We start from the raw sequence: 16,190 nt of genomic DNA on the forward strand, positions 1-16,190 counted from the left end.
ATTATTACCAATTTTTGATGATGTGTTATTAAATTCTCATCGACGTGTAACTCTGTTATTATTTAAGTGAACTAAAACTTAATGGATGCTTTTTTAATTTGTGGTTTTGAGAGTCTTCAAGAAACAAATTACTTAATTATGTCTTTACAAGTGTGTTACATTAAACATCCTGGTTTACCAGGAAATCTATGAAAAAGGTGATGCCCTATTAATAGCTTTATGTTATTTGGTTTCGTAAATACATGTACTTGTAATTCTTGTACACTAGTTACGAAATCTTCACCTTTTACATTTAACATGTCTTAAATATCTCATATAAAAAAATGTAAAATATGAAAGATCTAATAATGCCCCATTTTTAGCCAAATGTTATTTGATTTCATAGGTCATTCTTGTACCGTAAGTTATAAAATCATAAAATCTGCACATTTCATTTTTCACACGTCTAAAATATCTCAAATAAAAAAAACACTCAGGAAAAATGTCTTTTGCAGCAAAAAGTAACTATGATAAATCTCATACAAATGTAAAATTTAAATTTCAGATGTCTGAAATATCTGGAAAAAAAGTCCATGAAAAAATTCAGACTCCATCTTTAGCACAATGTTATTTGATTTCGTAGACAATTATTCTACAAAAGCTGCACACTTTTAATTTTGCATTTCTAAAATATATCAAGTAAAAGATCATCCCTGAAAAATGTAAGGCCCTTTTATAGCAGAATGGTTGATAATTCTCCTATACATGTTACAATTTGGTAATTTTATACATGTATTTCACATGTCTGAAATATCTCAAGTGAAAAACCTTGGACTTCTTGAAAGATGACAGGCTTATAAAGTTTTCTCATGTCTAAAATATTACAAATAAAAAACCCTGGTACTTCCCAATATTTGAATGATTTACAGGCTTATGAAATAGCATTTTTGGCAAGTCTGATTTTTAATCTGAAATGTTAAAAGGGAGGGACTTTCGTCTTTTTTTTTAATAGTATACACTTAAATGCATGTACAATGCAGGTGTTGCACAATTGAAGCCTTAAGCCAATTGATAATATAATTTTCATATATATCAATTTATCATAAGATAACTTTCACACAAACAAATATTGTTCTTTAAAAGGTTACAAAACTTGACAATTGATTTGAATTCAGAATACAAATACAGATGAAAATTTTATCTCTTAACATTGGAAAACACTTAGCATATATATACATGTAATGCATTTATGCAATTTTCACCACAATTTTATCCTTAGGCCCAAATAGAAAATTGAAAATAATTTCAATACTAATTTATTCACACTCCGAGGAGTTAGTTACATGTGTGTTTATAAATGTATATTTCAAAAAGTTAAAAAGTCAAATTGCATGTCAGTCAGATGACTCAGATCTGTATTTAGTCAGTTCCTGTTGCTAAGAAGGGATTTTACAAATGTCATCTACAATGGTCTATAATCATATAAAGATTTATATTTGATTCGGTACAATTAGGGTAAGCTCTCTTTATTTGACTTTTTGATTTATTTATGTATCTGGTTATTTAGTTAAACAATAATAGTTCATTTAATTTTAAAACCTGTAGCTATAATTTTTAAAATACACTTTTTCTTTTCCATTTTCTTGGGTAATTTATTGTATTCTGATAAAAGCTTGAAATAGTATTTAAATTTTTTAAAGACTTTTTGGAATAAAAATAAAATACGAAGTAAATAAATAGTATACTGTAAATTCAGAAATTATTGTGGCATTTATTATTGCGATTTTGTCATTTAAGACTTAAATGCGATTTTAATTTTTCATATCAAATATTTCAAAATATGATTGGGAGTTTAAATTATTGCGTTTACAACTCAGTCGCATTTTTTGCAATAATAAAAACCTCGCATTAATTTCTGAATTTACAGAACTTAAATAAGCTTGAAATTGTTATTGAAAATATGACCATGGTTTTAGGTTTTTTTTTATTTATAAACATTGTTTTGTTGATGTTAATTATTATTGATTATGAAGGATGACATACTATTATTGTCTTTTGATGTGGTAAATATGTGGTTTTATTGACTCTTAGAAGAAGAAAAAATCTTGGGCCAAATGAATTCAATTAAACCACATATTTGACAAAACAAAAGAAGATAATGATTTTTTTGACAATATTTGCCAAAAACAATTGTGCTTCAAACATTTTACCATATTTAACTATACTTATAAAAACATGTGGCTTTTATTGATGTGAATATCACTGTTCTTCAGGGTAAATATGCTGTTTTATTTAAATTCATTTTTTTTTTTAAATTCTTCTTAAACATGTTAGAAAATATGCGAACAAGAGAAGAAAAAATAATGTTAACTGATGTCCTGTACACGTCAATGAAACAACGGAAAAAATGATTGTAAGAAGATGTCTTGTATACGTCAATGAAACAATGATCAAACGTCACAAACAAGCAAAAGACATCTAGAGGTCAACATTTAACAATGGAGAGGTACCTCTATGTACAAATTATGTAACATCCTTAACAAGAGTTTCTCTTTCAGAGTCTTAGGAAATAGACGTATTTACACTTGTATGCAAATTTGTCCGCCATTACGTAAAATCACACAGGTTCCTGTAAACTTTGACATCATAATTTAAAAATATTTGACGTCACAATTTAAAAATGATTGTTGCTTGACGTCTAAAGGTGATTCAGATTTGATCTAAGGTCTTTCGGAGGCAAGATACAGCTAAATACCAAAAGTGATTTATTTTATTTATTTATTTTTTTGAGGGGGAGGGGTAGCTTTCCTAATGATAGGGATTCAGAAGCAACAAATTTATAGTGTTATTTTTATTAATCAATATTTCCTTGGATGTTTTGTTTGTAGATGTATATTGTAAGTGTCAAAACTTAAACAATCACCAATAAAAACATGACATGTCTGAAACAAATGTTAAACTTACTTTTGAGTACAAATACATTTCTTTTTGGTTTTAGGTGAGAGCAGCTATGTTGGACGCCATGGTACATTTAAGTGGAGCTAGCATGGACAGCTTAGATGATAACATTGGTGTAGATCATGTGATGTGCTCTAGACTCCTAGGTGGAGGTCAGTAATTATAATATACCCCTGGTATACTGTTTTACCTCTGTCTGTCTGTCCATCCATCAGTCCCTCCTTGGTCCCATGAATATTTTTCATCACATTTTTTCTGAAACTACAATTAAGTATTTCTGAAATTTGGTTTCAGGATTTGTATAAGTCATCTAAACGGTATGATACATTTTCAGATTCATCACTCAACAACTTCCTGTTTATTGAACACGTGTATCATTTTACACATCCAGTCATATTTTTTCGCATAAAAATCTCGCAATAATATCTTAAAATATACAGTAAAATCCAAAGTATTAGTTATATTAAAAAGAAGATGTGGTGGGATTGCCAATGGGACAACTATTCATTTCATTTCATGTGTGAAAACATTTCACAATGTAACCCCCGATGCATTAGACTGAAAGAGCTAATTCATGTTACAAATAAAAGAACAAATATTGAAAATAAAAGTCTTCTCATTAAGATGAGGCATAGCCTATGCAGTACAGTAATTAGAATTCGATTGCATGAGCAACAGGATATAAAAAAAAAACATTTTGTTTGGTTTTATCATTAATGAAAGTGAAAAAGTAAAATGATAATTTGATTTTAGCAGCCAATTTTGTTCAATTTTGTCAAGAAAAGATTAGAAACTTTGCTGAAGAATTATTCACTTGCAAGAAAAAAATATTATTGTTAGTGTAATTAGCTTCAAATTGTAATAATTTATGTATTTTTTTCCAGATAAAGGACCAGTCCGATCCACAGGTACCAGATCAGCTGTAGACCTGTCTCAGTTTTTTGTTCGATATGGGGAACCAGAAGAAGAAGCAGTAGCAGCCTTTGATTTCCTAGATGAGATTCCTGCTGATCCTCTCCAGCAGCAGATGACAGGTTTAACAATCAGCCAATCAAATACAGTGTCTCAGTGTCCACAAACAGAACTGACCAATAAGGGACCAGAAGACAATTCACCTCCTGTTCAAGAACCAAAACAATTGGAATCTGAAAATTCTCAAACTAAAAAGGAAAAGTGTGAAGATGTTAAAGGGAATACAGATAATAAAAGTAAACTTCAAAAACCGGAAAAAAAGTTTTTCAATTTCACAAGGAGTAAATCAACTAAATCTACAGATAATTCTAAAGAAAGGGATAGTAAGCTTCCAAAGAAGGTCAAAAGTAAAGAGATAAAGGAAAAAGACAAAGAGACTCCAAAGGAGAAATCTAAAATTCCAAAGTTCAGAAGTTCAAGCAGTGAACGAAAAGTTTCTAAGCAGTTCAGTGTCAAAACAATGCCAGAAAACTCTATAAAATCTACAGGTTTAAAACATTTCAATTCAGGATCTCAGGAACATGTTTTGTCTTTAAAAACAAACAATAGAATTGTCGATAAATTGTAACTACTAATTAAACAGAGTTTGGTATTGTAAAAAGGGGAGATAATTTTTGAAGTTATAATATAATATTGTTAGAAAACAGTGGACTAGGTGTACCCTTCAGTCTCAGGAAATTTATGGCAATTTTTTGTGAATAGAATAATGGTAAAAATAATAAAATTTCCCTATTTAATGCCAAAAATCACCAATGAATTCCACAAGACAAATGAGGATGCAATTTTTAAGACTCATTTAATGCCTACAGCAAAAATGGGTCAACTCATGTTTGTTGATAAAGGCTAATTATACCCTCTCATATAAGTGCTATGGTTTTCTAATCCAGAAAAAGTACAAGTCACAAATAGTTTTAGTAATTTGTCAAAATTAATAAATTCATTCTTAAAGTATTTTTAAGTCATTAATTCCGTTTGATTTCATGTTTTGTACATTTTGTTCATAGTATAAATACGAACTCTAAAAGTGGTGGGGAACATATTTCATTTAAAAAAAAAAGATTTTTTAAGCCAAAAAAAAAGATACCAAAGGTTTTCAAAGATAAAAAAAACATTATTTTGTGCCATAGGACATATCTCATGAATATTCATATGTTCGTTTATAGTTTATCTGTACATTATTGTACAATATATATAGAAGATTTTTATGCAATAAATGAACTATTGCAGTTTGTTAGAATAAGTTTAAAGACTTTGTTTTTTTAAAGGTCAAGAAATTTTTCCTAATGCAAGTTTTATACAATGGAAATTGACTGCAAGTATAATTTAGATTCAAGGCCATGTAAATTAGATTTTAATTTGTACAATGATCCATTACATTTTTAAACTTAGGCCAAATAAAACTATATGTGTGGTTCCAGTTAAACCTTTAAAAAAAAAGGTTGATAGGTCAGCAATTTTTATTTTTCAATTTCATTTTGGATTGTCAAAATCCAGAAAAAAATCATGTAAACACTGAGTCATATTTTTTGTATGATAAACGTCTTTACCAGTAGTTTGCCATTTTCCATGTGTTTGGTTGTAAAATGAATAGATATGTTAATTTTGTTGCATTCTGTTAAGTATTTGTTGCATTTTAGTCATAGTGGATGCTTTTGATAAAAATTCAGGTTAGGTCAGGTAACTGGAGCCACACAGCCTTAAGAACAAACAATTTTTTATCATTTTGTAGAGCCAAGATTAATTTGACCTTTGACATTTTGTATTTTTTTCATCAGTTTGAAAAGCTTTTTTGTATACACACATTTTATATAGGATTTTTACACTGGTTTTTGATATAATTTTTTATTACATCAGTTTGTTACAAGTCTAAGTGTAATATGTATATTAAATTTCATTTATTTAAAATGTTTTTTAACACCAACAGGCCAATAAATATTATATGAAATAAGCATCAGGTCAATGAAAATAGTGTTATGTTTTCATAGACCCAGAACATTTTTTTTGATTAGGATCTATACCTTCAGAATATTGTAACAGTAGTTAAATATGTTTGAAGTATAACAGAAAAAAAATGTGTATATGTAAGATTATTGGTCTTCCAGTGTTAAGATAGTGTTTTGTAGATTTTAATACTCAGCATACATGCAATGTTAAGTTCACATTTTAATTTCAATAATTTCTGGCAAGTTTTGAAACCATATATTGAATTTATCAAAGGGAAATATTTTTTTTTTTTTTTTTTAAGATGGGAGATAACTCAGGATGCAGCAAATAGAAAAAAAAATATGTGCAGATTATTTATCTTTATATATATTTGTATGTTCATATAGATCAGATAGATTGGGAAATTTATTTATTTGAAATATGTATGTGAAGATATAAAATAAAAAAAACAAGATAAAAACTAATAAAAATTTAAGAATAAAAGATTCTATGTATTGTAAATTCTGAAATTTTTGTGATACAATTTTTTATTTGAGATTGTTGAAGAATGGAGAAAATGAGAGATTAAATCTAACTTTATCAAAAATTGATACATACAAATAATACTGTCAAAAAATGAAAAGGTAAAGCGTTTTCGCTAAGCCTAACCAGTTAAAATTTTTGCAATTATAAATTCATTGCAAAAATTTCAGATTTTTCAGTATTTGAATTGAGGTCAGAATGTAGGACAAATCTCTTTCAGATTTTATATATATTGATAAAAATAACCTGTTAAGTCAATTTTTCCTATACAGGAAATGAAATACATTAAATAGAACATAAATGATGGAAACCTGCATTTTGATTTAAACTAATGCTCTGCAAACAACTTCTGAAAACTCTGAAAGAGCTCAATTGAATCTGTAACTAAAAAGCGATGCTTGAGCACTCTGATCAATTGGAATTAAAAATTTGACTGAAATACTGAATTTATCAAAGTTTAAATGTCTAAACATGACATAAAATTAACAATTCAGTCCTTTTTAAGTGGGAGCTGGCTGTCTCAGTTCAGAATATGTTTACTAGTGATCAACAGTGGCCGATCCAGAAATTTTCATAAGTGGGGGCCCACTGACTGACCTAAGAGGGGGCCCGCTCCAGTCATGCTTCAGTGATTCCCTATATAAGCAACCATTTTTTTTCCTAAAAGGGGGGCCCGGGCCCCCCGCTAAATCCGCCTCTGATCAACATGTACTGTTATTAGGTCTTTCATAGTTTGAAAAATTTCTAACGTCATATAAATATGTAAGGAATTATTTCTAATTTTTAGTTTGAATGAATTATAAATAAACAGTAAGAAAGGCCCTATGTGATTAATTTTGTGAAAAAGTTATTTTACAAGTAGGGAACATATACTCACTATAGGGGTTAGCCAAAAAATACATAAACATTAGAAAAAAATATATTCCTACAATTAAAAATAAAAATAAAAAAATCATCAAAAGGTAGACAATTAATACGTGAAAATTATTGTGCATACATAATGCATAACGTTAAGGTATGACATTTTTATTGATGCACATGTTCTGGATGTCTTTGGGTTATTCTTTAAAAAAAATTGTTGAAACATCTAAAAATAGAATATATTCTATGTAGTCTAAAGTATGGTCAAACTATTTTATCTAAAAGAATAAATATGGGGAGTTTGACCTCCTTGGCTTTCCGAAAACGACAAAAAGATATTCTTGAATAATGAAGTACAATGTAGGCTTCAAGACACATATTCCTTTTTTTCATTGGTTCATACCAGATTTTGCCATAAATATCAAATATGTTAATGAATTTATTATCAATAGGATTATTTAGTATAAGATTAATGTTAAGAAGATAATCATGATTAGGAGATAGTAATCATGTTTATGATTAAGTTTGTCTTAAAATGTTTGTTGGACCTAGTCTCTGCATTAAATTATTAAAACTTGTCAACGACATGCCATGAAAAAATAAATTATTCAAAAATAAATGTTTGTTTTTTATATTACTGATTATTATTTTACTATATGTCATTTTTCGTTGGATACAAATTTTCATACTTTTTCTGGGTACAGGAATAAGAATAAGAATAAGAATTTTTTTAGTTTGAAATCCAAACAATAGGATTGTTACTAAAATACACAACAAAAACAAACAAACAGACAGGCATATTAAAATTACAGAACGATAGTCATTGATCACTACAAACATGTAGCATGGAAAGAAAAACAAAAACATAGATTAATAGTATTAATTATAATACTATTTTTGACAGCATGCCTCCTCTTTAAATTAAAGTTATCAATTAAAATATTACGTTTATGTATCAAAAAATATGTTATAATATACATTGCACAGTTCATATATTGACATTATAATTGTTTCTCTCATACATTTCACAGGTGAAACACAATTTTAAATGTTCAACAAATTACAAATTTTCTATCAGGTTGTTTGCAGATTTTGGCAAAACTAAAAAATTACATATCCATGAAACGTCAAGTCTTCCACAATCTATGAAAATTGCTACCCACAGCTATAGTGCTTTAAAACATGTGATAAAGCCTTTGTTGTCATGTCAACCTGGAGTTCACATACAGTACAAGAGGTCATGGGTTTCAAACCTAGGTCTAGTCAACTGATAGACTTTAAAATTGGTGTTTGTTTCTCTGCTAAGCATGCAACATGAAGGACTAAATTGAACACCCAAAAAATTCAAATGAGTTAAAAGGGTGTTTAATAGATATAAAAAGATGTGGTACGAGTGCCAATGAGACAACCTTCCATCCAAGTCACAATTTGTAAAAGTAAACCATTATAGGTCAAAATATGGTCTTCAATCACATACAAATGTACGTACAAAAAGAAGATTAAGAATGGAAAAGGGTTTTGTGTCAATAAGACAACAATCTGACCAAAGATAAAACAAACAAAAAAACAAGTCCATAAATGGGTTTTTAACAAAGGCGTGCTTCAGCTGGTTCCTTAACAAAAATGTGCACTAGTTCAGTGAAAATAGAGGCCATACTAACTCCAAACATATAAATGAACTAAATTGACTAACAAATGCAAGAGGCTCCTGACTTGGGACAGGTGCATGTACTTATTCAAATAATATAATAGTAGATTAAAACACTTATATGATATGACAATATAAGTGAATCAATGACCATTTTGAAAAGTTAACAGGTATGGATATTACAAGACTTTTTTGTTAATAAAATGTCACTTTATTTTATTGTGATGACTGTTTTCAGTTGGTGGAGGAAGTTGGAGTACCTGGAAAGAATCACAGACCTTTGGTAGGAAAACTAACAATTCTAGTCAATTAAGATTTGAGTTGAATGCACCAGTATAACATGCAAGTTTGAACTTGCAACTTTAGTGTTGACATTCTTGATAAGTTGTTTATGATTTTAACGAAGTTGTGAGGATCGAAAGCAACAATGTTTGCAATCAGTAAAGAGAAAACGAATCCTTGTCAGGTCAGTCTAGCTGCGGAACAGTAGCTCTTAGGTCCTTATGTTAGCTACGGTTCCGCAGCTAGGTCAGTTCATGAATCAAAAATGATCTAATCATAGACTACAGCTAGTTGGTATTTCCACATAAGTGCAGCCTACTCATGTCTACTGAGTGTTAGAGGTTGTTGGTTCAATCCAAAGCAAGACCAAACTAGTTGAAGGCGGCACGGTTACCTATAGTTGTTAATGTCTGTGTCATTTTGGTCTTTTGTGTATAGTTGTCTAATTGGCAATCATACCACATCTTTTTTATATAGTCTTCCATTTCTGATGCTGCTTCTCCAGTGAGCATGTGACTTGAAAAAGTAAAAGTAAAGACATATCATCTTCTATTCAGAATATTCTGTCCAGGTAGAGTGTACATCATAATCGGATTAAATTATAAGAGTTTGTTGGCCCAATATAAAGCAGGATTCATATTCAATCACATACATCGGTTCTTGTCCTGATATGTATGTAGTACTTGTCACTGAACATCAAATCCATCAATACACTTTAACATGTTCTTGTCTTGATATGCTTGTAATACTTGCCACTGGAAATTATAGATTTCATTAAATACCCATTAACATGTTCTTGCCTTGATATGCTTGTAATACTTGCCACTGGAAATTATAGATCTCATTAAATACCCATTAACATGTTCTTGCCTGGATATGCTTGTAATACTTGCCACTGGAAATTATAGATCTCATTAAATACCCATTAACATGTTCTTGCCTTGAATTTATCCCAAAAGTAGTACAACACACTGTAAAAAATTTCATTGAGAAAGCGCAGGTGGGATTTTTTTTAATTTTCATTTATGTTCTAAAAGAAATGCACTACACATTAATTGTGGTCTCGGACCTACATGCATATATTACTTAATGCAATGCATTATCAATATATTAACGTGTAAGTCTTTTGATAAAACAAATCATGGTAGTCAGATTTGGGGATGTGGATTTGTGAAAAAGGAAATTTAACCATAGAAGTATACGAATGAATTTAGAAAGAATATTTCTTCATACATAAGCTTACAATGGAATGTGCCTGCCTATCCTTTAACTAAGCTGCTGGGCCACTCAAATATGTTTTACAATAACTTATTAAAAAGTGAACGAAACAATTTATTTTTGTCATAATTGCAAATCAAAACTTTTGAAATAGGACACTGCACGATAAATTATACTTGAATGTAATTTGCAACTAGTATGTACAATATTTTAGCCAGGAGCAGGACAAGAGAAAATTACTGATTTTAAATTGCCAATTTTAAGAATTCATATGCCATTTATATTCAAAATAAACCTATTGTATTAAAATGTTGCACGTGTGGCTTTAATTTTAATGTTGAAAATACATCTAAAGGGTGTTTATTTGTAATTTTGTGTTGAATTAAAATACTTTTCAATAAAAGCCACTTTCAAACCATGATCGTTGGACAGAATCTACTGGTTCAAGTTCCAAAATAAAACTGAGAAGGGAAATAGGGAATATTTCAAAGCGACAACAACCCTACCAAAGAGTAGAAAACAGTCGAAGGCCAACAATGGGTTTCACCGCAACGAGAAAGTCCCTACTATGTTAGCCCCTGAAAGAAAAATGTGTAATAGTTCAGAAGGCATTCAAGGAGGCGGGCTATGCATGAAATTGTAAGCTGTATCAATTATCAATTTGAACAATTATTTGTAAACACGCAATCAGTTTCCATTCAAATCATTTGTCTTTCCTATTTATTGATATACGTTTTGTATTTCAAAAAGACCCCGACAAGAAAAAAGAAAAAAAATCATTCAACGAAAAAACTCCATGATAAAATTAAGATAGAATATAGCCCAGCGTCCATGGCAGATCCCATGTTATCCTGAAAGTCCATACTCTGCACCTAAAACGGGCACTTTTAAAGAAATAGTTGCTTCTTTTTGTAAATTTATTGTGGTGTAATTAGCGTTGACCGAAGTACATTTGGTATCATTCTAAAATTGTGCGCACGGCCAACGCTTTTACATCCATATAAAATTACTAAAACAAATCCAGTTCAGTATTGAAATCTAGATATATTAATTGTACGTCATTTATAGGTAATTTCACCGGTCAGTTCTCGTAGTTAAGACTTCAATTGGTATATATGTTATAAAACAACCTATAAAACAATTAAGTTCTTTTTTTTTAGAATTAAAAAGAATGTTCGTATTTGTTTTATAAGTTTTCCCAACAACTTTTTTTTTCTCTCGAATTGATCCAAAGTTAATGTTGATCAACAAGGCTAGCTGAGGTCAAGTGACTTTGTGAGTTGTTTTAGTGCTGAAGGTGTGTCTTGTTTTTTTGGCTTTTATTGATTTGGTGTTTTGTGATCCCAGGTTTTTTAACCATTTTTCGAAGATGTCAGACATATGTCAAAGAAGCAAGATATTCGATGTTAGATTTGAAACTTCTCGAAAATCCACATATATATAAGGTATAATATAATGAATAATGTATCTATTAGTATTGAGTTAAAACTTATATTGCGTTATTTTTAATTTCACTAAATTTGCAACACATATGTACTGAAAAATATAAAAATATTTTATACACATTTACTTCTCTACTTTTTTTTAATTAAATGAAAATGTTAGGATGGTCTTATAGATTGGTCTATGACAATCGTAACGGCAGTTTGGACTGTTCTAAGATAGCATTGTTCAAATTTTATGAGATGTCGCAGACACGACCTAAAGATGACAGTAAAGAAATGTGGCAGGATAACCAAATGAGATAAAAATCCACAAAATTCAAATAAAGTGGGAGTAAGCAATCATAGGCATCCATATGGCCTTCAACAGTATAAAAGGGCCTAAAAACGTCTAACACAAAACACACAGTCCGAGCGTGGCAGGGAATCAATACATTCCTCAAAACAAGACATAAATATAAAAAAGAAGATTTGGTATAATTGCCAATGAGACAACTCTCAACAAGAGACCAAAATGACACAGAAAACAACTATAGGTCATCGTACGGCCTCCGATAATGACCATACTTCATAGTCAGCTATAAAAGGCCCCGAAACGACAAATGTATTATAACAATTCAAACGAGCAAACTAACGGCCTAATTTATGTAAAAATAAAAAATGAACGAAAAACGAATACTCAACACATCAACAAACGACAACCACTGAACTACAGGTTCCTGACTTGGGACAGACACATACATACATAATGTGACGGGTTTAAACATGTTATCGGGATCCCAACCCTCCCCTAACATGGTACAGTGGTGTAACATTACAACATAAGAATGAACTATAAAAATCAGTAGAAAAAGGCTTATCTCATTAGATCGATACAAATAGAAATACTACACAGAGTGGACGTGCCCTGGTATTTGTATATCCCAACAACATTTTTTTAGCCCTCCCCTTTGTTTCGAAAATTCGCCTTTTTTTGGTTTGTCTATTAATTTCAAATATTTTCGTATATTTCTGTATAAACATACTAGAAATAACCTGCTTCATTTTAACCTTCCTGTGTATGCATTTTTCCCATTTGAACGGAATTGACGATTGAATTTTAAAGTTTGCAATTCACAAATAATACGTTGTGCATCGATAGAAACATCTTGTAGGACTACTTTTCATATTCGTCTTTATGTTTTTTAGCTGTTGATCATAAACAAGTAAAATAGCATTCAAGAAACTCAGAAAAAGACGAACAATTTTAAAAATGAAAGGTTAGAAAATGTAATATACTTATACTTAAAAAAGTACTTAAATCATTATTGTCATAAAGACAAAACTAGTGTGTAAGTGAGCAACCATTTAACTTCAAAGGGGGTGAACATTTCATTTAGTTTTTCGACGCTATCAACCAAATCTTTTCCCCAAAATTGAACGAACGAACGAACGAACAAACGAACGAACGACACGATAGACCAGAACAAATAATGTCAATAAATGGGGCAGAAAAACCATATCCACCCCTTAGGCAGCAACCAGTTGATTTTTTTTTTTTGGGGGGGGGGGGGGCTATGGATTATATTCTGGACAAACTTTTAGCATTATATATAGTGGCAGCTGAGGGTGAAACAAATTTTTCTCTCCAAAAACTGGAAACAAAAAAATCCATAGCCACCCCCCCCCCCCCCCAGAAAATCAAATGGTTACTGCCTTAACTTGAAGTTTAATGGTCGAAAGCAATGCTTTTTCTAAAACAAGTATATAAATAAAGATTTTCATATTGGTTAAAGCAAATACAAAAATTGTCAATCAATTGTACACTTTTTAGGGCGTGCTCGATTTAAGTAGCTTAGGTTTTCGGGATTGCAAAGACTGTTTAGGACTTTTTATAGACAATAAACCAGTACATAATGGATATAAAAGTAAGAAAACTGTGTCCTTTTTTAAACTCAAAGATACATGATGAATATTGTTGTTGGGGTGTTTTCGTCCTGTCGAAAACCCAAACGTAAGCCGTGACACCTGAAGCTAGAGATACAAAAATACCCCAATAAAGCTAATATCATTAAAATGTTATGATATTTCCGTATTTATATAAAAAAAAATATACTGGTCAAGCAGATGACATTTAAAAAAAGGCAGTACTAGAGTGTTTAGTGAAAAAAGGCAGGATGGGATACTTCGCAAAATAAAATGGCAGGATAAACTAATGAAAAAGACAGGATCGTATATATTGAAAAAAATAAAAGACAGGACAGAGATTACAACTAAAAACAGTACGCAATTTTTCATCCTAGCACTCCATGAAATTCAAGTGGCAGCTCCCTTTATACTTTCAAAACTAATAAGAGACAACACATATCGCTGTGTCAATTTACAGTTTTTTTGTGATATTTTAACTTATTTTCACTTATTTAAAATTTTTATGAAAACTCCTATCCATCCTATTATTAAAAGGATCATCATTCCTGGTAAATGAGAGTAGATGCCACCTAGTGTATCATCTCTAAACTATAATTGATTTAATATAGTATGGATTGGAGCAAACAACATTTGATAAGTGAAAAAGACCATTTGACTTCAAGGGGTTATTTTTTCCCAAAAAAATATTCTGATCTATAATACTCTAGACTTGAAGATGGAAAACAAATATTCTGAAAGCATATTTCCCCAAAACCGTATAGTGTTGATTTTTGAAAAAAATAATTTGATTGATACCGGTGAAAAACTAAATAAATTTGTTTGCGCTTTGCACGAAAAATATTTTTGACTCGAAAAAACCCCCCATACCCCTCCTTTTGAAATTAAATAGTTACTCCCTACATTATTGATATATTTTTACACAAAAAAAAACACAAAAAACAAACAAACACAAAAAACAGAAAAATAAAAATAAAGAGCACCTGAAACTTATGTTTTACATGATGGTCCAGTTTTATGATGATGATACTACTATTTGTAATTTCAGATCATAAAATTAAATTGTCAGATTTCCTTTCATCCTATTTTACCTCACTTTAAAATTTTGTGTGTCATTGAGAAACCGTTAAACAACCTGTATGATTACTGATTTTGAGTTTGAATTTGGCTCTTTATGATTTTTGTCACACCTGCAACATAAGTATACATACTTTATAATGTTTCGTCTGTCATATGTCCATTGTCCTTGACCTCATTACTTTGGTCAGTGTCTGCTTGAAAATAAATGGACAGGTTTTTTGTTTTGTAAATTACTTATTTTGAGTGAAAGCCCATTATTTGGTTTATGGGTTCCTTGCTAGGTCCATATGCCCGTCAGACGGATTTACATGACCTCTTCCACATTTCTTGGATAAAGTTTTTATAGTCAAGATCGTATCTCAAATACTATAAGCATTAGGTCAACTTTATTTGCTGGATGTACGGAATATTATAAGGTATACATGTTTGTCTGTCAGGTGTCATATGATCTTGACCTCAATATTGTAAGTTGTACACAGGGGCAGATCCAAAAGGGACATGGGACCGGACCTGCCTTATTGAGCTCCATATATGAAAGATACATAGATTATAACATTTTACTTGTAAGTATCATCGGTCCCAAACATTGGCATGCAAGCAACCAATGATTCAAGCATGATTTTAAACATCACACCAGCAATCAAACGTTTTAACGAATCCTGTTAAAACATTGAATGATACAGGCAATGGCTTTGTAAAGAATAACAATTGAATGGTAAAATGTCCTGACATCTATAAATGTTTTGTAATTTGTAGAAACTTGCAGTGCTGTTTTGAAAGGAATTTAAAAAAACAGAATGACTCATAATGACCAAAAACAACAAGCCATGCACAAGCAAAAGACATTTGGTTGTTGAATGGTAAGTTAATAAATATATATAGCAGTTAATCATTTTGTCGAGCCTTCGACTTTAATAGGAAAGCGAGACATAGCGATCCTACATTTTGTCGGCGGCGTCGTCGTCGTCGTCGTCGTCGTCAATTTTAATAATTTTCTTTAACTAAATTGGGTTTGTTCCAAACTTGGAAAGAAGCTTGTTTATGATCATAAAATAGTATCCAGAAGTAAATTGTGTAAAAATAAAATTCCTATTATAACATATTCCTAGTTCCATTCTTATAGCATATCACTAAGTACATTGTTATAGCATTCCACCAAGTACATTCTTATAGCATAGCACTAAGTGCAATATTATAACTAGAACAAGATCCATTCTTATGGCATAGCACTAAGTACATTATTATAGCAGGAACTAGGTCCATTCTTAAAGCAGAGAATGATGTCTATTCTTATAGCAAAGCACCAGCAACATTATTGTAACATATCCGTAGGTTCATTCTTATATCATAGGATTAAGTACAATATCATAGCAAAGAAA

The 16,190-nt window shown here is 30.5% G+C and overlaps 1 protein-coding gene across 7 annotated transcripts in view; it reads left to right on the forward strand.

The window, feature by feature from the left end:
• The window catches only part of LOC134695031 (serine-rich adhesin for platelets-like), a 178,460-nt gene extending 170,605 nt beyond the window's left edge, over positions 1–7,855 (forward strand). For all 7 annotated transcript variants that reach the window (XM_063556169.1, XM_063556171.1, XM_063556172.1 and 4 more), the window contains 2 exons: positions 2,978–3,089; positions 3,822–7,855. In XM_063556169.1, coding sequence (XP_063412239.1) covers positions 2,978–3,089; positions 3,822–4,477 — 768 coding nt within the window. In that variant the 3' untranslated portion in view covers positions 4,478–7,855. The remainder of the gene's footprint in view (positions 1–2,977; positions 3,090–3,821) is intronic.
• The last annotated feature ends 8,335 nt before the right edge of the window (positions 7,856–16,190 follow it).

The sequence above is a fragment of the Mytilus trossulus genome, chromosome 13 (assembly GCF_036588685.1).
Source record: "Mytilus trossulus isolate FHL-02 chromosome 13, PNRI_Mtr1.1.1.hap1, whole genome shotgun sequence".
Classification (NCBI taxonomy): Eukaryota; Metazoa; Mollusca; class Bivalvia; order Mytilida; family Mytilidae; genus Mytilus; species Mytilus trossulus.